We start from the raw sequence: 20285 nt of genomic DNA, 5'->3' as shown, positions 1-20285 counted from the left end.
ATTCTGCACATATTGCAGCTTTTGAAGTTTTTAGTATTGGTTTTCTACGAGTAAAGGTGACCGTCAGTGCCTTAGTATTTTTTAATTAAGTATCTATCTTTTACTTTATTTGAGATTCTATCTGATTATCACTAGGGCTGCAATGTATTACAACTGTTGACTTTTCAGAACTTTTAGCCAAGTTGCATTTGTGATCCTGTTACAAATTTAAATGAGCTTAGTGCTTTTGCTCTTTAAGTTACAGGTGGAATTAGTAGAAATATCTTCTTAGTCTTGACGCCAGTGTTACAGTGTCACTTGTTGGAATGTGACATAAACATTTGTAAAATTTAGATTTTACACTAGAATGACTTGTTTTTCTTAAGTTTTCCAGCTGGTTTTAGTTCACTGTAGAGTATGTAAGACAGCTTTTGGTCCTCATCAGTTGGAATTTTAACATACATAGAACAGGCAGAACAAATATGGTCTCAGTTGAAGTTGTTTGCATAGAGTAGAGGTTGGAAACTGATAGCTAGCTGGTGAATTGGAAATACTTTTCCTGCTATCTTTAAAGCAGGGCTGAGCAGGTGAGATCTACTAGTTTAAGAAGTGCAGAAAAAAATTGAAGTGGTATTTAGAGATGAAACAGGTGCAGATGGGGATTTTGAAGAGTGTTTTTAGAAAGTACTGTCTAGTAAACATTGGTGTGATTTTGCACTTAAATACTTCTTGATAAGGTTGTTAATGGAAGCCACCAGAATTGTGCATGATATGCTCACCATATGTTCTTGTTTTACTTAAGAAACTATCCCAGAATAATAAATATCTAAGTCAACTTGTTTGCCTTGGTTTATCTGAGTAGTTAAGTGAGACCAACTTAAGAGTAACTTAGCTCTCTTTGATCATCCTTCCATTTTTCAGTTCATAATTCAGACTTTTTAAAAATATTTTTTTTTAATTGTGGAAGATTACATTTTTGTGTGTATATTTAATACAAATAGATAAATACAATTTAGAATTCTACAAGTACTTTTTATGTGGGTTAGTAAATCTTTCTGGCTCTGACAAAATTACTAATATGAGTGTAATGACAGGATTTATTTCTAAGTGACCATATAAATGCATTTCTACCAAACATTGAGGATGAATGTTTTGATCACTAAAAAGTACAACATAAAAGAGATAAAAATCATTATTTATAAGTAAGATTTCCTGAGTGTTGATAAAAACTGTAGTTAAACCATGGTCTAATCTCTTCATGTTATGCACATATTAAATTCAGCGGATGCTGTGAAATCAGGGTGTTTCTGGGAATTTACAGGTATTTTGAAGCTGTCTTTCAAACATATATGTATCTTTATTTCACTAAAAGACATTTTTTGTTTTTATTATGCATTACTTTTGTATTTTATTCTCCTAAACATTGAGAATTATACCACAGGCAGTTTTTTTCTTTTGACAGAGCTAACTTATAAGCAGAGAACATAATGTACATTTGCATATGCTTTTTCTCTGATGGTTGGCTAGGAAAGTAGTATACAGGAGTATAACTGCTTATATTAGACAACACTGGGAATCATCATCTTTTGGAGAGCCTAGCCAGCATGGATGAAGTTAGTTTTCAGTATGTGGGTGTAATTTTTAATTGATGCACATTATGTGCTGAAGTGTGTCCCAGAAAAATGTGGGGATGGCTCCCAGGAAAAACTATGAAATTAATATTGAATTTAGCATTATGTGAATGCTTAATCCTTCTTAGTATATCTGCCATGTTTCTGATACCATACAGATACTGCAGTTATTATCATCATTATCATCATTATCATCATTATCATTATTATTATTTCTACTTATATGTGTTAATGATTACTTTTTAGTAGTTTTTTTTTCTTTTACGAGTAGATTTTTCAAGCAGTTTATTTTAGAAGATTTTGGAAAGCACATCTATATGTGAGCGCTTTAGAAAGAATGAACAATGATTAAATGCTTCAGATGACAATGTAAAAGGGATTATCAAAAAGTCACGGCAGTCAGGTGAAATCCGAGGTGACTGGAAGAGGAGAAACATTGTACCTATCTTTAAAAAAGGGCAGGAAGGAGGGCCCTGGGAACTACCAACCCATCAGCCTCACCTCTGTGCCTGTGAAGGTCATGGAATAGATCCTCTCGGAAGCTGTGCTAAGGCCCATGGAGGACAGGGAGGTGATTCAAGACTGCCAGCATGGCTTCACCAAGGGCAGGTCCTGCCTGACCAACCTAGTCATGGACATCAGTGGCAACTCAGAAGTCTGTATTGGGATCAGTGCTATTTAGTATCTTCATTAATGACAGATTAAATGATTGAGTGCACCCTCAGCAAATTTGCAGAGGATGCCAGGCTGAGTGGTGCAGGTGAGTTGACACACCTGAAGGATGGGATGGCATCCAGAGGGCCCTAGACTAGCTCAAGAAGTGAGGCTGTGGGAACCTCATGAGGCTCAACAAGACCTGGTGCAAGGCGCTGCACCTGGGTCGGGGCAACCCCTGGTATCAGCACAGGTTGGGGATGAACAGATGGAGAGCAGCCCTGCTGAGAGGGACCTGGGGGTGCTGGTGGGTGAGAGGCTGGACATGACCCAGCAATGTGCACTCACAGCCCAGAAAGCCAGTTGTGTCCTGGGCTGCATCCAAAGCAGTGTGGCCAGCGGGGTGAGGGAGGGGATTCTGCCCCTCTGCTCTGGGACACCCCAGCAGGAACACTGCATCCAGCTCGGGGGTGCTCAGCACGGGAAGGACATGGCCTGTTGGAGCAAGTCCAGAGTAGGCCGTGAATATGATTAGAGGGATGGACCACCTGTCCTATGGGGAAAGGCTGAGGGAATTAGGATTGTTCAGCCTGAAGAGCAGGCTCCAGGGTGACCTACTGTGACCTTTTGGTACCTGAAGGAACCCTATGAGAAGTCTGGAGAGGGACCTTTTGCAGTGCCATATAGTGATAAGATAAGGGCTTTAAGCTGAAAGAGAGCACATTTGGTTGGATATTAGGAAGAAATTCTTTACTGTGAGGGTTGTGAGGTACTGGAACAGATCACCCAGAGAAGTTGTGGGTGCACTGTCCCTGGAAGTGTTCAAGGCCAGGTTGGATGGGGCTTTGAGCAACATGGTCTAGTGCAAGGTGTCCCTGATCACTGCATGGGGCTTGGAGCTAGATGATCTTTAGGGTCCCTTCCATCCTCAAGATGCTCAAGATGTCTTAATGGCATATCAGAACAAAACTGATTGAAACATGAGGAGTGTCTTTTGTGTAGATCAATGCAATATGTAGTTTTCTCTTGCAAACCTCTTATGCTTTTCCTGTTGCGTTTCTTGCTTCATCTTTTTTTTTCCTACTTAAGAAATAGATTAGCTGAATGGGTGTTATCTTTATCTCTTACTTCTGGAGAAGGAAGCAGAAATGATAGTTTTATGACTTGATACAACACTGCTAAGAGGAATCAACTTGTAGGATTTGTTTTCAAGGATCATCTGTTTGTAGGAAAAAATATTGAATGTGCTTTAACGTTAATTGGAACTTACTTCTGAATAGATTATTGTTGGTGGTGGAGCGACAGTCTTTGGGCTCTAGTGGAGAGAAGAAAAATTCAAGTGTTGTTAAGTGTCATTGCTGTAAAGATTAATGTGCTTCTGAAAAGGATTATATTTCCTAACTGGAGTATGGTTTGGGATAATAGCATCTCTAGTTTTTTTCAAACATGGGATTTGTAATGTGCCTGAAAGTTTAAAATCAAATTGAGGTCAAGGGATCTTTTGTTTCTTTAAAGTGTGGTGTTGCATTTGTCTAATCTATTGCATTGAACATATACAGTGTTTGAATTTGGAGTGATGCTCCTGAAGAAGTGACAGCAGAGAAGTGCTACAGCACCACTCCTTTTTGCTTAACAGAACATAAACAGATTCCTGTGTAAGTGCTGAACAACCACTCTTGCAGATGGTGCTGTGTGAATACCTCCACTCATGGGGATAAACAGGTGGAAATTAGGTTTGTAGAACAAGGGAGTGAAGGTCATTTGGGTTAGCCCAGCTCCTCTCCTCTCTTTGGAGGTATCCATGCATAGCAATTGACTGTGCCTTGGGAGCAAGAAAGAGGCACACGTACAGGAGGAAGCAGAGGAAGGGGACTCAAGCACTGACGGTCAGTCCCGTGGGAGGACAGAATTTCCAGAAATAAAAGAAGTAGTATGCACCTAGATGACAGGGAAGGCACCCTGTGGAGGGTACGAGGGCCAGATTTTTTGTAGGTTATACATTCAAACCTGAGTGGTGAAGTAGTAATCACCTGGGCAAATACTGAGTTTCTGGAATTTCTTTTTTTATCTTGTAACTTGATGGCAGTACTATGGATATTTTTGTTTAAGGTAGAGCTCCCTTTTTGCCTTTCATTTGTGGTCCCTGTCCTAGTCTCTTTTCTCTCTTCATCCCTGCATTCTCTGCATAAAAGGTACTGATAGATAAAACCTTACCAGGGCTGGATCAGTGTGCTTGCGTTTCTAATTCAGGGAGCTGTGTTGGGTTGAGGCAGTGATTGTCTAAAAGATTGCTATAGGCATAGTAAGCTTAGACATTAGCAAAATAAACCTTTCAGGATTTTCCTGTTTGATAATCATGCCTGTTAAGCTGAGGGGGGCTGAATAAGGACATCAAGTGGTGTTTCTGCTGCAACATTCAAACCAGCGTGATCAGTTGGTGAGACAACCGATTTATCTGGACAAAGGGAGCTGTGAATGTGTCTTTGGAGCTGTGTACCAAGGATTGAGCTTGGTTTCTGTGTCTTGGGGGAGAACTTTTGTATGATTTTGTTCCTTTTTAAAACAAAAGTGCAAGTTTCCCATTGTTGGTATTCTTTGTATGTTTGTGACTCTCTTTTACCTCTCTGAGTTGCTAGTCTTAGCTGTGGTAGCACTTCATGCCTTAAGAAGTCTCTGAAGACAGGCTATCTAAATATGGAAACATATGCTTTACAATTACGGATCTTTCCTGATTGCATGTCAGCACTTCACTCACAAACATGAAATTTGTGCATGCAATTGTGTAATTCCACACTCAGCCTTTGTAAGCACTGTTTCCACCTGAAGGTGTCAGGGCCATATTTTTGTGCTTTAAACGTGTAATTTCTGTCGACTATTGGAAAGTTTATTTTCTTTCAGAAACTCTTTTTGCAGCCCTTGATTCCTCTTGTGTAATTCAAAGTAATAATATTTTACATAGATGATACATATTTTACTACATTGTAACAATAATTTCTTCCCCTCCAGGAATTGTGGTGCTTGGATTAAACAGATCTCATGCCAAGAATGCACTTAGCAAAAATCTTGTAAAAATGGTAAGTGAAAAGAATAGTTTTTACTATAAAGGTGAAATATTGGAATGAAGCACTTTAAAAAGTGTTTGGTTATTCCCCTTCCTCCTTTTCTCTGTAGATGTCAAAAGCTGTGGATGCTTTGAAATCTGATAAGAAAGTACGAACTGTTATATTCCGGAGTGAAGTCCCAGGGATATTCTGTGCTGGTATGCAAACTTAATTTTCCTGAGAAGCTGGAAGTCTCTATCTCTTATTGCACAAAAAAAAAAAAAAAAAAAGGCCCAGATTCCAAGGAAACATGTCTTTTTCATATATTCATCTCAGTAGCAAACAAAACATTTTTGTATGGTTTTCCTCAATTGCTGACAAGAACCAAATATTGGTTTTATTCTTTCTGTGTCATAAAGTATTTCAAAATATAGAATAGTTTACTCATGGTGGTGAAAAGTCATCTAACTGAACTCCTAGAAAATCTTGCATGTATGTCAGGAAAAGTCCAAATAACACTATAGGCTGTATAAAGAGGCTTTGTAGAAAGCTGTATCAAACCTCTATTTTAAACACATTAAATTGAATTTTTAATTAAAGAAACGCACGTAAACTTAGAATTTCATGATGAATATGCATGTTACTGCAGGCTGAATATATTCTCAAATTAAAAACAAATCAAAACAAAGAGCACACACCCCAACCCACATATCCAACAGCACATGAGTCTTGCCAAAGTGCTCAGGAAAACAAAAGCTCTCAACTACCAGATGCTGGGAAACAGGATTTGTTGACATATCAAGATCAATAGATGCAACAGTGTCTTCTGTGGATATCAAGTGAATAGTCTTCTTATTTTTGAATGTTTCAACTGGTTGCTACCTTATTCAAATTTAATTTAAATCCATTTAAAACTGAAAACAGAAGTAAATCAGTTTGTTATTTCTAATACACGAATAGAACTGAACTGTCAAGAAAGAGATCAGTTCTGAAATTTTTCTTTTCTATCATTTACGTAGTCATTATGCTTGATAGCACCACACAGCATAGTTATTTCAGTTTTAAATACAAAATAGTTTTTTCAATTTTTTGCATATGTACCTGCCTAAGCTCTTTTAGTTGAGTTTAAAATTTCTCATTGCTTTTAATAGGTCTGTTTTCATGCAGATACAGTTTGTCACTTACAAGACTTGTGAAAAGAATTGTCTTGAAAAGGCAGAATAATCAAATATTTAGTAATACATGTAATTATGTTAATGTGTATGTATTAATCAGGGTATTTAATTTAAAGGTTATATCTTGTGTTAAACAAAAAGTTTTAAAAATCAGTTACTAGTAATGTCAGGAAAAAGGGTTTTAAAACTGTAGTTTTTAAACTGATGAAGAGTGTAGCATCAGAGCAACACATGCAAATGGGATTTCAGGTTAGGCGCTATGTACTTCAAATCAAAAGGTGGCTGTTAGTTGGCATTTGTTGCCAGCTGTTGGGTTTTTTAAACCATTTTTTTATTTAACATTCTTGAATTTTATGATAGTGTTATACAGGAAATAGGAGAGCAGTAATACTGATTTTGAGGGAGAGTATCTCAGGTATGCTATTAATATTGTATTTATAAGCTCCAAGTGCTTCTCCAGTATTCTTTGTTGGCTGACTATTCAGAGCTGTTTTGGTATCAAGATTTAGCATAGTCATTGTTGCTTGTTTGTCTGGCTTAGAGAAAAAAGAGGCAACTCAAAGTGTGTATATACAACTGACAGTAGACAAGATCAAGGATGTTTTTGTTGGACATTAGGAAGGAAAATTAGCCCTGAAAAGAAGACTGTGAAAGACAAGGGCTGGATAGCTATATCTGGATCTTAATCCAGGGAGTAGACTAGGTGTCTGTAATTTTAAAAAAGTGATGGGTAAAACAAGGATCCTAAAAAAGCAGATTCTGGCAGCTGAACCATTGAAATAAAGGATATTCCAACAGTGGTAACTGAAATTCAGGGTGAACCAGAATACCTGAGGCAGAGTTTGTCAATGAAAAGAGTCAGAAAGAGCTCAGTGGATGGATGGCTTCCTTCAGTAGATGACTTTAAGGGGTGTCTCTACAGAGAATGAAAACTGAGAAAGTGTAGTGGGATGTGGAAAAAACAGGTAACAGCTTAGGGAAGTAGGATGAAGGGGGAAACTCTGGATGTAAGAAGGCATTTTCTGGAGGGGACTTACTAAGGAAATTCAGTAGAACAGAAGTAAGTGTTTTCAAACTTAAATGTTAAAGGAGAATGTGTTGTTTCAAGAACACTTAATTTCCTTAAAAAAATGCAAGGATCACATTTTCTTAGGCATTGTAGTTCAGTTAGGCTGGAATGTTTGTTTTATTTTTTTCCTCAATTATGTTTTCTTGCTTGCATGTATGGGAATGTATGTTTTTAAAAATACATTTTTGTGATGATTTTTTGGACCACCATCTGATGTTTTACAGACCGCATATTGAGAAACTTTGTCCTAGAATGTAGTTCCCTTTTATGTGTGAAGAGAAGTCCAAGATCATTAAATCTTGCCATTCTTCAACTATCAACAAAAATCTGTGAAAGCCACAGGCCAAGTGTCTTATTTCCTTCTAAGGCTTAGTCCACAAAAAATGACATCCAACTGTTTTTCACAAAATAACACTGTGGATGGTTAAAAGATTTAAACTGTGTTGGTGACTGATCGGGATTTGGGTATGATTCCAAATTATGGAATTTTCACATGGTGAAATGGGAGGGGGAAAAAAAAAGGAATTGTATAAAAGAATGTAGATGTGTGCCAGAAATCACATCCTTTCTTTTCTGTATAACAATTCACTTTGAATCTTTTACTACTGCTTTCTCTGTATCTCCTGTTTTATACTCCATACATCTGTGGGCGCAGAAAGTTCCTCGTTAATGCTCTAGCACTGATCAAAAGGGACACCTAGAAGTCAAAGAATTGCTTGGGTTAAGGATGTCTTATGTCTATGAGCAGACAATGCCTATGAGGGCTTGTTGTTCTTCCATTAGAAGTGCTCTGGCTCCGAGTCACTTCTTGGCTGCTTTCTTTGTCTGAAACCAAATAAGTAAAGTATTGCCCTTTCTGGAGTGAACATGTATGACTAGTCCTGGCCTGTGTACGTGCCCAGTTCTGCAGCCAAAGCAGGTGAGTCTGTGCAAGAGTCCTTTTATTTCCTGTCGGTGTTCCATTCTTGAGGAAGGCACAGTCTTGTGTGTGAAATAAGGCAGGTGTCCCATGGGTAAAGTGATCATGGGCTGTGCTGTGTTCACAGAAGGGGCTGAATTACATTTACATAGACAGTTTGAATAGCTTCATTTTTCATTATTAATGTAATTTTAACATATAGTGGTGTTGCTTAGGGACTTTATGTGAGCAGATTTTCAGGATTTTTCACCTGCAAAAAATTTCTGGAAGTGTGCGTATGTAATATTGTTGGGACACATGGTACTGAGAGGAAGGGAGGAGGGAGTATCCAGAAGTTGATGCAAAACCTAATTTTGGAGTGGCAGTGTATTCACAGAATCACAGAATGGGTCAGGTTGGAAGGGACTACAGGGTGGTCATCTGGTTCAAGCTCTCTGCTCCAGCAGGGTCATTCTGGAGACAGTCTTACAGCTTCTTCTGATTTTAACAACATGAGGTCTGTGAGAAGGTACAACTAAAATACGTTGTCCAAGAGCTGCTTTCCTTGGTTTTCAGTGTTTGATAATGGCTTTAGTCTGAAGACTTGAACAACCTAATATGGCACCTCAATTTTTATTGCTTTTGATTTCCCAAGGCTTTGAATAAAAGGCAAAATAATATTTGTAGAACTTCTAGTTTTTATAGAATTTTACATTTGGAAATGTTTTGGCAGGCTAAAGCCTGCTGCTTTCCTTCATATTTTTTTCCCCTGTCTCTCTCACTCTTGTCAGTGTTAGTGACATGAAATGGGGATTATGCTATATTTTGCAATTGAAAACTATGGATGTTTGAGATCAGTTAACATTCTTTTCTTTTTAAACAGTTTTACTGTTGATGGTTGCAGTGATTAAAGAAACAGACTACTATTATATTCTTTTCCTTCCACCTTCACTTGCTGTTCTTTGTGCAAAAATAGTTTCCCTTAGGATTGTCATGTTCCTCCAGCCCTCTTTTCGTGTCCTGTCAAGAAGGTGCTTGCATATGTGTTAAAAAAAATGTATTCCTCACTTGTTTGTTCCCAGGCCCATAGTCCATTGGTTCAGTTTACAGCTCATGCTAATAAATAAAACCCTTTGCTACTGTTTTCAACTGGCCAAGCAGGACAGTTGCTTAACTCTTGCTGTCCCAAACAGTCAGAGACTGTTTCTTTCCTGATAGTCCATATGTGAGTTATTGTCAGTTTCTCTGCATCCACCCTCTGTTGATATGCAAAAAAGTGTTGCCACCTCATAAAGGAGAAGAATGAAATGCTGTGATTCCCTAGAAGAACACACTACTTCTGGATTTCCTTTTGTATGGCAGAGCTTTCTGGGACAAGAACTAGTAACTTCTTGAGATTTTTGTGGTGACTGTCTTTGGACTACAGGTGTTAAGGGCACTCTCTTCTGTATTGTTTTTTCAAAGTTAACTGGACTAACTGAAGTAGAGGTTGTGAGATTGAAGCGTTATTTGCTTTGTGTATGTGTGCACAAAAAGGGAGCGAGCTTTGAGGCAGTTTTGACTTGGCATATTTGAAAAAATGTTGTTCTTTGGTGACCTTATTTCAGAAATCTTTGAGACATATCAGAATATAGACAGTGAACTTTTTTGTTGTTGTTGTAAGAGGTTTTCAAGACAATTTGAAAAATTTGTGTATTAGAGCTCTTAAAACCACTTAACCTAAAAGTTCCTTCAGCTTGGCCAATAAAGCCCTCTCTTAGAAAAGCAGGAGTAATCTTTCTGCCAGCAAAAATTCATCATTTTAGTCTGTGGTGTTAGTAAAGCCAACCCAAATGCTTCTCCTGTTGGCATAAATTGTCTGCATCAGAATTATGTTTCCAGCAAGGCTGAATTGGCTGTATGGTGTCTAGTTCCCGGCTGCCACCTCCAGCTGGTGTAGTTTTCCTGGCAGAAGTTTATGAAGCAGATAAGCCTGTTAGGGCAGATCCTTGAAGACTTCTTTGTTTATGAGGTTTTGAAGTGAAGAAGGAGAGGAATTCCATTATAGCTCTCAAATACTTGACCTACTCTTATTTTTGTAGAACTAGCAGGAGTAGTAGGGAGGTATTACTGTGGGTGTAGTCTCCTTTTGCCCTGCAGTCTCTGTTAAATAGGCAAGGAGAGAGTATAAATTTTCCCTGAGCGTATTTTGTCCTCCAGATCCCAGCTCCTGCACACACGCTAAGAGAGTTTGTGTATTACTTCGTTGTTCCCTTTTGAGGATTTAGGTCACGCATGAAAATGTTTTAGTGTCTCCTGAATATTTTTGTTGCTGTACATACGTTTCATTCCCCAGAATAAATGCCTTCATATGTAGTCTGTAGCTAGGTTTTTTCCCTCTGTTTTTCATTCCAGGCTTGCACCAATGTTGAGATTCAAACTGGTGCTATCTGCTTGCAGACTGTTAGGCTCAATGACGGCTGCATTTCCCCTGGGGCAGCATCACTTACATGAAATGCAGCAGGTTGGTCAGCCGTGTGTCAGCTCTGTCCTGTGTGTGTGTGCATAGTAATCTGTTAGGTTTGGATCCTACAGATTGCATTTGTCTGACATCATTTATTGTACTTCTTAATTTTGTCGTTGTTTCTCTGAAAGAACAAATTGTTGTCATGATTTTCTAGAGGACATGTTGAACAGCTGGGCCAATAAAGAGTGCAGTTAGGATTGTGGTTTAATCCCCAGGTCTATACAGAAAAAAAATCCCAATAAGAAAAGCTGTTTTAAATGTCTTTCTTTTGAAAGTACCTCAGTCAGTTAACTCCAAATGCTCCTCCACCTTCTACGCTGACAACGCATACTGAATTTCAGATGAAATTGGAATGAGAGCTAGAAAAGTCAATCTTAAACAAAAACTTGTTCTCAGCCCTCAGTATGGCAGAGCTGCTATGTACCTAATTGATCACTTACATGATTCTGATATTGGAATGTAGTTCAGAAGGGTTCAACATGCTATGTCATCCATATTATTTTGCATAAGTTTACCTTAACCGTGTGGTTACCTTGGAAAACGAGCTACTGGGAAATTAGCAAATAAAAATCGCTTTTAGCTAAGGCAGCAAATGGTGGCACAGTAAATAGCTGCGTGCTAAGTTATGCTTCAAAAATAAAAAAATATGCTTACATCCTTTAGCTGCAGAAAAAATACAAGTGGGAGGTTTCCAGGAAGTTTTTCACTAAGAATAAGAGAATTTAATTTACTGTGTTTATTTTTTTAATCTCCAAAAGACTGATCTGTTCCTGTTGAGGAGGCAGACACAAGGAATGGGATTGGAAGTTAGGTGGGAATGTTCTCAATAGTGCAGTCCTTAAATCAGCATCTAACCTGCTGTGAAACTTTAAGCTAAGAATCACTTGCCTTCTCATTGGTCATTTCAGTGGCTTGCTTGAGCTAACTATAGAATTTGTTTTTCATTTTTTCAGCTTTCTGAAAGTTATTCTCTAGTAGGGAATCGTTTTTAAACCAGTGTATTGAGTTCACATGGACCTCTCTCAGAAGAGACCAGGAGCTGTCTTGGTACTGGACATAGTGAGCTGCAGCCAGTTCCAAAACAGACCCATGACTGTCCAAAGCTGAGTCTGTAAGTGATGCTGGTGACACCTCTGTGATAACATAGTTAGAAATGGTAGAGAACCATGTGCAGGAGCCATGAGAGAGAAATGAGAAAAAAATGTGAGGGAACAGCCCTGAAGACACCGAGATCAGTGGGAAGGAAGGAAGGGGAGAAGGTGCTCCAAGTGCCAAAGCAGGGATTCCCCTGCAGCCCAAGGAGAAGATCATGGCAAAGCAGGTTGTTCCCCTGGAGCTCATGGAGGACCCACTGTGGAGCAGACAAGAGCCCTCTGAGGAGCAAGTGTTTTGGTCTTACTGCAAGCCCCATTCCCAATCCCCATTGTGAGGCGCAGCAGTGGGGAGAGGTGGAGGAGTTAGTAGTAAAGTTAAGCCAACAGAGAAGGAAGAGTAGGGGCAAGATGGTTTTATGGGCACTTGACAGATGGCCTAAGTTAACACAGTTGTTATGGGTTTTCCAAAATAAGACCGAGGCAACTTATTCTTTACTCTTGAGGAACTATGAAATTGAGGGTGGACTGGTTATATACAGTCTCAAGAGAAACTTGTGTAAAAATAGGGCTAAAATAAAAGTAATGAGGAATCTTTCTCTCCAGATGAGTGAGTAGTGACCAGTACTGTGTAATAAGTACTGTGCAGAAGCTGAAGTGGAATAACTCCATCTGAAGAGACTATGTCTGTAGCTGCTTTGTTCTTTTTTCCATCCCTTACATAAGATGCAGGACTCTTTTCATCAGGCTTGACATCTGTTTAGATGTCTCTCTTTTGTGACACTGTGTGCTCTAAAGCCTTGTCTAAGAAATGTTGTGTGTCCTTCTCTAGTTTTGAAGTTCTCTAATGACATCTTTAGGTTAGTTACTCCTTTAGTACCAGGAGCAATTTATAAAAATATTAAATTTCTGTCTCAGAGGGACTCCATTCTTCCACTGAATGAAAACAATTTGAATTGAAAGTACTTTCAGTCACCGTGGACTCGTCTCCTGTGTCAGAGTTTTTCTTAGGATCTAGTGGAAGTAGAGACAACGTTATTCATAGCTAATATTGCCATAGCATAAAACTTAAAAAAAAAAAGAAAAGTTTCTGGTAATTGGGTGTATTCATCTGGGGATGCTAGTTGTGGATATATCCATGCAATTTTTCTTCCTTTTTTGGTCTTGAATGAGCTGTAGACCAGAGCTAACTGTGATTTGTGAGCACAAAATAAATATAAAATTTAAGATCAGACCATTAATGAAAAATAAATTATGAAATCCAGCTAGGGAATCATCTTTTTAGCAGTATTTTCCCTTGATTGACATAATTTTGATATTTTCTTTTTCAACCTGATGAAACAGAACATCTGTCCATTCCTTCTCTTGCCTGGCTCGTGGTATCTGGTTAAGAAATGGAAATGTATTTATTTCAATAATATGAGCATTCTTCTTTCTCCTTCCCCAGTAGAATTGAAGCCGTCTTTGAACTTGTGATCCATGGTATTACTTAAGATTTACTAAAAAGACCCAAATCTGTCTGAGTTGGTCCTCTAGTTATGTGGTGAGCCTTGCCAAACAGAATCAACATTTTTGTGCACGGTGACTTTGCTAGTATAATACTTACCAAAGGCTGGACATTCACGTGGAACTACAGCACCTTCTTCAGTCACTTGAAGTGTGGGGTTACTTTATGTGATGTTTTTCTGTCTTTAGAACTAATTTTGAGCAACAGAGGGCTATACTATACTTGGTGTCCTCCATCTGGTTTAAGTGTGCTGGGAAGTATAAAAGCAGTGCATCTTTGGATACTGGAGAACATAGTGAGGTTATGGTAAGTTTTACTTGCTCATAAAAATAATATATTTTTTAAAAACTTGTTCCGTTCTGATAGTTTAATGTCTTAGGCTTTTAGTCCATTACAGCAAATGCACACAATGCAATATTTTCTGAAAATATTTCTTCCAGTGAAAGCCACCTAAAATATTAAAAATATTAAATTCTAGGTAAAAGATATATTTCAGAGGGAGTGGCATTTGATTAGTTCTTTAGTTTATCCTGAGGAGGGTAACAGGAAACAGGAATGACTTTCCCAGAGCCATTAAAAAATACAAAAGCATGGAAAAAAATTGATCAAATTGAATACTTAAAATTATTACATTGAAATATTAGGTATAAAATAATTTGTTATGTTCTGGAGGAGTAGTCACAAAGCATAAATATACTGGTGATAAGAGAAATTTACTTGTTTCAATTCTGTCTGGCAGTCAGAGTAGTTCTCAGGGTGTCCTCTCTTTTGAGTAGCTGTATGGAAAAACTAGGGAGACAAATTTCTGAAGGAAACACTTGGCCGTTTTTGAGTTCCCCTCCTACATCTTGTTTATAGTAACCCGAGTAAAAATTTTGGAAATGCAGCTTATTTTTTTAATGGAAAATAGAGAGTTGGAGCCTAACTTTAGAGCTGAGACTTTTATACCCAAATGACTGGAAGTCATTTAATTCATGAGAATAAATATAACTGTATAGCTTACAAATAAGGGAGTCAAATATGATCCCGAACGGCTGGAGAACTTCTGCAGTTTTGTGAGATGCTTGAATCTGACACAGTGCTCAAGATCTTTTGGATTGTTACAGAAGTGATACAGAAGTTTCCTGAGTAGAAATTTGTAGTGATTTGGTGTGCAAACTCGACACAGGCAGGAGCTGGGGAGAAGGACCTTCAGCACAGAGCAGAATTTAAATGAAAGTGACATCTTGTCAAGATGATTAGGAAGCAGTGAAAGGCACCTTGCTTGAATACCTTGAATAGAGGAATGCTTGAATAGAGAAACATACACACAGCCCTTACTTAGAGTGCTATAATAAACTTGCAAATAGTAAAGACTTCTCTGAGGTGGATTTTACCAGAATAGACTAAATTAAAATGGAAAAGATACCAGATGGATACAGAACATTTTATACTGGGAAAACTCCTTGGCAGCTAATGTTCCTAGGTAGTTGGACAACTTGTTTTCCCATTTGCTCCTATAAAGAGACTCTGCTTTCTGGATATAAAATATATTAAAAAAATTATTTCAATATTTAGAGCATAATCAGAAATAGTTTTGCTCTGTATTTGTCTTCTTTTTTAATATGCTTCTCAAGGGTTTGGTCCACAGATGTCTTTGGTGATGTCACTAGCTTATTGCAGCTTTTGTTGCTTGGAAATGCATCTTTAATGGCTATGTTATGTATGTAGTGCAACTGCAATGTGTTTAATTTTGATTTAAAAAAAATTGTTCTATAGTATTTCTATCACGTTTATCCAAACCCACGTTTTCTAGGTTACATGGGTAGATGAATTCCTGCATTTCATATGCGTGTTACAGTTGGATTTGACTTTTGGAATATAGTCCTTGTGGCACTGCTTAGGACTGCTTCAGAGTAGTGCTGAATTTCACATATAGCTACTCACTGAAATGCTGCACACTTTTTTGTTTTTCCCCTTTTTTATCCTGTATCACTGAAACGTGAAGTTAGATGACTGTTGGCGCACATGACACCGTGTAAGAAATTTCTCTAATACCCTGCACGTTAGATGAACTTGACTGTCATAAAAAAGGACTTAACTGGAAACTTGCATAACCGTCACTGGACCGCTTCTGGTGCCTGGATCAAAGTGTGAGGACTGCGGGGTTCAGTGCTGCTAAAGTCTTTGATTTGGTAGGGTAGACTAGTGGGTTGGATGCTGTAACTGAACAGTTTTATTTCTGTGAAAGTGAATAAAGTTGTCTTGGTATGCTTGAGATTCTCCTGTTAGGGCATGTCCTTAATGTGGCATAATTTGTCATCTTCAAGCAAGATATAGGCTCTATTGATTCCTGCAGGTGTATTAAAGCTAGTTGAGTTTTGATTTAGTATTTCAAGCTACAGGAATATCTGTGCAGTCATCACTGGTATCTTTTGGCTCTTTGAAGCCACAGGGCAGTTCAGCTGAGTCTTCTGTTATCCTTGTATGTATCATCTTTCTGTACCTCTCTGTAGGTACTTTGAATTATTTGGGTTGTTTTGCTTGTGGTTGACGTATGCGTTAACAAATGCCTTAAGTACTAGTGGTCTTTATAACTTTTACTGGGCATGGCTGGGGCAGAGTTCATTTTCCGTATAGCAGCCCATATGGTGCTGTGTTATAGATTGGTGAACAAAACAGTGGTGGAAAGACACCAGTGTTTTAGTTGTCACTGAGCAGTGCTTGGACAACATTGAGGTCCCCTCTGCTTCTCACTGTGCCAGTGAGTCAGCTGAGGGTTGGCAAGAGGCTGGGAGGGTACACAGCTGGCACAGCCAGCTGGAATTGCAAAAGGGAGTATTCCACGACTCATGACATCATACTCAGCAGTAAAACGGGGTAGTTGTTTTTCCAAAGTAGACCTTGCTTAGGGCTGGAGAGGCATTGGTCTGCTGGTGGTGAATGATTGTTTTTGCATCCTTTGCTTTCTTCTTTTTCCTCCCATACTTATTAAACTGTCTTCATCTCAACCTGCAAGGTGATTTTTCCACACAGCCATTCATCCCTCTCCCCCTGCCTCCACCTTGCTTTTGCTGTTCCTTTTGTCTTGTCCATCCTGCTGGTGCAGAGTGAGAAAGCAGCTGAGTGGGGGCTTATCTGCCATCCTGTGTCAAAACTGTGGTTTTGCAGTACAGAACTGTGGTTTTGTGTGACATCAAAAATGAAATCTGTAGTCATTAGGTGGGTTAGTTCCAAAAATGTCCTGTAAGGTAATGAATACCAACATTACTTTAATGTTACCCTACTCCTTTTTAGTTTTTCTAGAGGGATACTTGAAGTCACTTCAAGCCTGTTCCAGCAGGTGTTGCAGGCCTAGAGGGTTATTCTTTATTCCTGTTCTATTTTCAAAGTGCAGTGGTGAACTCTCAGCTAAGAACTTGGCATTTAGGGAGGTGCTCCTGAATTACTTTTAATCCAAAAGTACCTTCAGGACTCTTCAGGTAGAAACACAGGTTTTCAAAAAATAATCTTTCTGTACTTCTAGCCTTTCATGGTTAGCAGTTTGCACAAACTTTGGGAGATGATTTATGGGGATTGTTATTCACGCTGCTTTACATGTGAACAGTTGCAGGTTTATCCTGGAGTCTGGAATTTTCAGCACCTTACAGTATTAGGTATTAGATTATGAGTTTGAGAGGTATTCCTAAATTACAAAATGTTGTTTGGCTGTGTTTCTTTATAGGCCTATATCGGCAAAGTGTTTTTGCTTTAAGCCTTTCATTTCAAGTCTCCCCATTGGGGATGGAGAAACAGTTCTCTCTATGCATTTAAATTTTTATTTTTATTTTTTTGGGGAGATCTCTTGAAAGCTGGGTTAGTATCCTAACTGACATTAAGACAATTCAGGAACTTTATTTTTCCAAGCTACTTGCACATCTCTGTAATAAATATGATTTTAGATTCCGAAGACAACTTTGCATATTTTGAAATAGAATTTTATTTATTGCCCAGAAAACATATAGGACTTATTGGATAGAGTTCTGTCTTTTTTTAGTATCAAGTTGTTTGTGCTTTGGTGATTGTAACAGGTTATTAGGGGTGTTCAGCAATTTGATTGAATCCAGCAGGATCCCTGGAGGTGTTTAAAAGCTGTGTAGATGTGGCACTTGGGACATGGTTTAGTGGTGGACATGGCTGTGTTAGGTGAACAATCAGACTCGATGATCTTGGAGATCTTTTTCAGCCTAAATGATGCTATGACTGTGTGATACCAGACCCACTTTAACATGATTGTGGTGGAGAATAGCTATTTTAATTCACTCTTTTCATCATCTTCAGATCCTAGTTAAAAGAAAGCAATTGCATCTTGATTATGTATAAACTCCAAGTCTGTCACAGACTCTCTTACACCGTCCTAAAATCTGCAAGCTTATTTTCAGGTGTTGGCTAGAGCTTGTGCTGCAGTTTCAGGGCATGCACATGGATGCTTTTTTTGTCAGAAATTGAACTCACTCATCTTGTGCTCTGTATAAAATGGTTTAAAACTTTGTGGTTTTAAAGTGACTAAAACCATATGAAGATCACTTTAACAGAAAGATACAGATTATTGATTAGCCCTGATCAAACTAAATTGATAAGGATAACTTTTGGTTAGGCCTTTGCCACCCAGGACATTGCTGGTAAATGCCTTTGTTCCTAGATGAAGAACTTAATTATTTTTAACCTCTGTTATGAACATTTGACTTTCCCACTGCAGTCTCTTAAGGTCCAGATCTCTTCCATAAGTAATAAGTCAAATTGAGTAGTCACTTCCATTTGAAATACTCGTGTCATGTCTGTTGTTGCTTTGTGAAGAAATGATGCTGGCTTTTTCACAGTTCTCTGAGGCGGGTTGTCATCGTACACTGTGTGAGTTAAATAACCCTTTACTTTGGTGTACCAAGTGCCTATGGCACCTGATTTCTTTATTGGCGAGGGAACTGAGCCTGCTTTGCCATTTATATCCTTGGCTGAGAAAACCTGCTGGCAAAAATAATTTGATCTCATGCGCTTGGTGGTAACGTGTCCTGGAAATAGAATACATGTGCGCAACACATGGAAAAAATAGTTATTGCATGGTAAAGAATTCTTTTCCACTTGCTCTTGAAAAGAATAAATAAAATGATCGTGTAGCAGAGGTATTTAGACATATCTGAATCTGTGGCATTTTCATCTTAAGACAGTTTTAACAGTTAGTTTCATACTTGCTTTTATAAATGGCATAGAATTGGGCAAAATGCAACTATATATATACATATATATATATATGCTAATTGATTCAAATATGAAGAAAAACTTCCAATAAGTAAAAGAAATTCTGTGACCTTTAGTCAGATCCTGCCTGTTTTAACAAAATACAATCCCCTCCGAATTATTTAATGATAAAAAGTTGCAGGTAGGTAGTTAGTTGTCTGCACTGTCCCTCAGCAAAATTCCAATGTAATGTAGAAAGTTTATATTAATAGTGAAACATCAGGGTTTTGTAGGATATAAAAAAATTAGATCTAAAATAGTATTTTGTTGGTATTTTACCAATTCTTTGTGGAATTCCTGTCACCAGCTGGAACTTACTGAATGCATGTGGATGGACATGGTTTTTAAGTGATTGAGCTCTGGGCACAAGTATCACCAATCTGTATAATTTTTTAAGCCCTCTAGATAGCAGGTAATACTCCAGTGTTGTATCTCCTTTCCTTTTTTTTCTTTTCTTCTCTGAAGTAGTTTGCTGACAAGTCTCTTGGATGGTCTTTTAAAAATAGAAGAGATCAAATATCTCTGAAGTATTTTAAAATAACAAGTCCTTAGAAAATAGAATTGAATTTGCAATATTGGTGCTCAAAATACTTTCAGTGGATGGGAAATTTTGCTGTTTGAAAGCACTCTGATTTATTTTTCTGAGTCAGTTTGAAGCCTTTGGGGACACAGGGGATAAGGGGAAGTACTACTTGTGAGTTGTGAGAAATAGAATTGCAGCTGCTGGTTTCATGTCTGACTTTTGTGTGAACAAAGGATAATTAAGAGATGTTCCTACTCATGGCTCACATACTAGTTGTTACTTTCACACAGTACTGTGTAGAATGGCAAGACTTTGGCCTTGAGTGCTGTCCCACTGTTAATATGAGCTAGAGATGTTTGTGCAGCAATGCCAGCCGTTTTAATGCTTTTTTTTTTTTTTCAGTTCAAGATTTATGCTTTCTGAGTAGACTTTGAGTTGCCAAAGCCGAGCTCTATGTCTTTAACCTTTAACCTAGAAGACTTTTCTTCTCCAGTTTGAGTTTTCCCACAAAAATCAAGCTATAGCTTGAAAAGGTTTCTAGTCAAACTCAGTTTTCACCTCATGCAGTCTTTCTAAGGTCATTACTTCAAGTCTTTCCTCAGCTTTGTTTGTGATCTGATGTGTGCATCAAAAATTATCATCTTGTAATTGGGAGGCAGCAGAACATGATGATTTTTGCAGATATCCTTCACAAGATGATTTTATATTTTCATATACCGTATGTACTGTTTACCTGCTTCTTTAAATGTTCCATTGAAAATATCACTTGCTGCATAGCTGCACAGAATCCAGCGTCACTGAGTCTTGACCTGCTGGAAGTTTCCAGCTAATACACCAATGCGGTTAAGGCTGCCACAGAGATACTGGATGATGCCTTCAAGATTAAGGGATTGAACTAAGGGTAGTGAAGAAAGAAGAAAAAGGCTTTCACCCAAGCCTTTGTCTGCATCCAGGTAAT

The 20285-nt window shown here is 38.2% G+C and overlaps 1 protein-coding gene across 1 annotated transcript in view; it reads left to right on the top strand.

Moving 5' to 3' along the window:
• Positions 1–5249: 5249 nt before the first annotated feature.
• Positions 5250–20285, top strand: part of AUH (AU RNA binding methylglutaconyl-CoA hydratase) — a 102689-nt gene continuing 87653 nt past the window's right edge. Inside the window, exons 1-2 of the mRNA XM_017837210.1 lie at positions 5250–5338; positions 5436–5523. Of these exons, the coding sequence (XP_017692699.1) occupies positions 5336–5338; positions 5436–5523 (91 nt within the window). The 5' untranslated portion in view covers positions 5250–5335. The remainder of the gene's footprint in view (positions 5339–5435; positions 5524–20285) is intronic.

The sequence above is a fragment of the Lepidothrix coronata genome, unplaced genomic scaffold (assembly GCF_001604755.1).
Source record: "Lepidothrix coronata isolate B3197 unplaced genomic scaffold, Lepidothrix_coronata-1.0 Scaffold296, whole genome shotgun sequence".
Lineage (NCBI taxonomy): Eukaryota > Metazoa > Chordata > Aves > Passeriformes > Pipridae > Lepidothrix > Lepidothrix coronata.
Note: the sequence above shows the minus strand (reverse complement) of the source record. Positions and strands in the feature narration are given on the sequence as shown.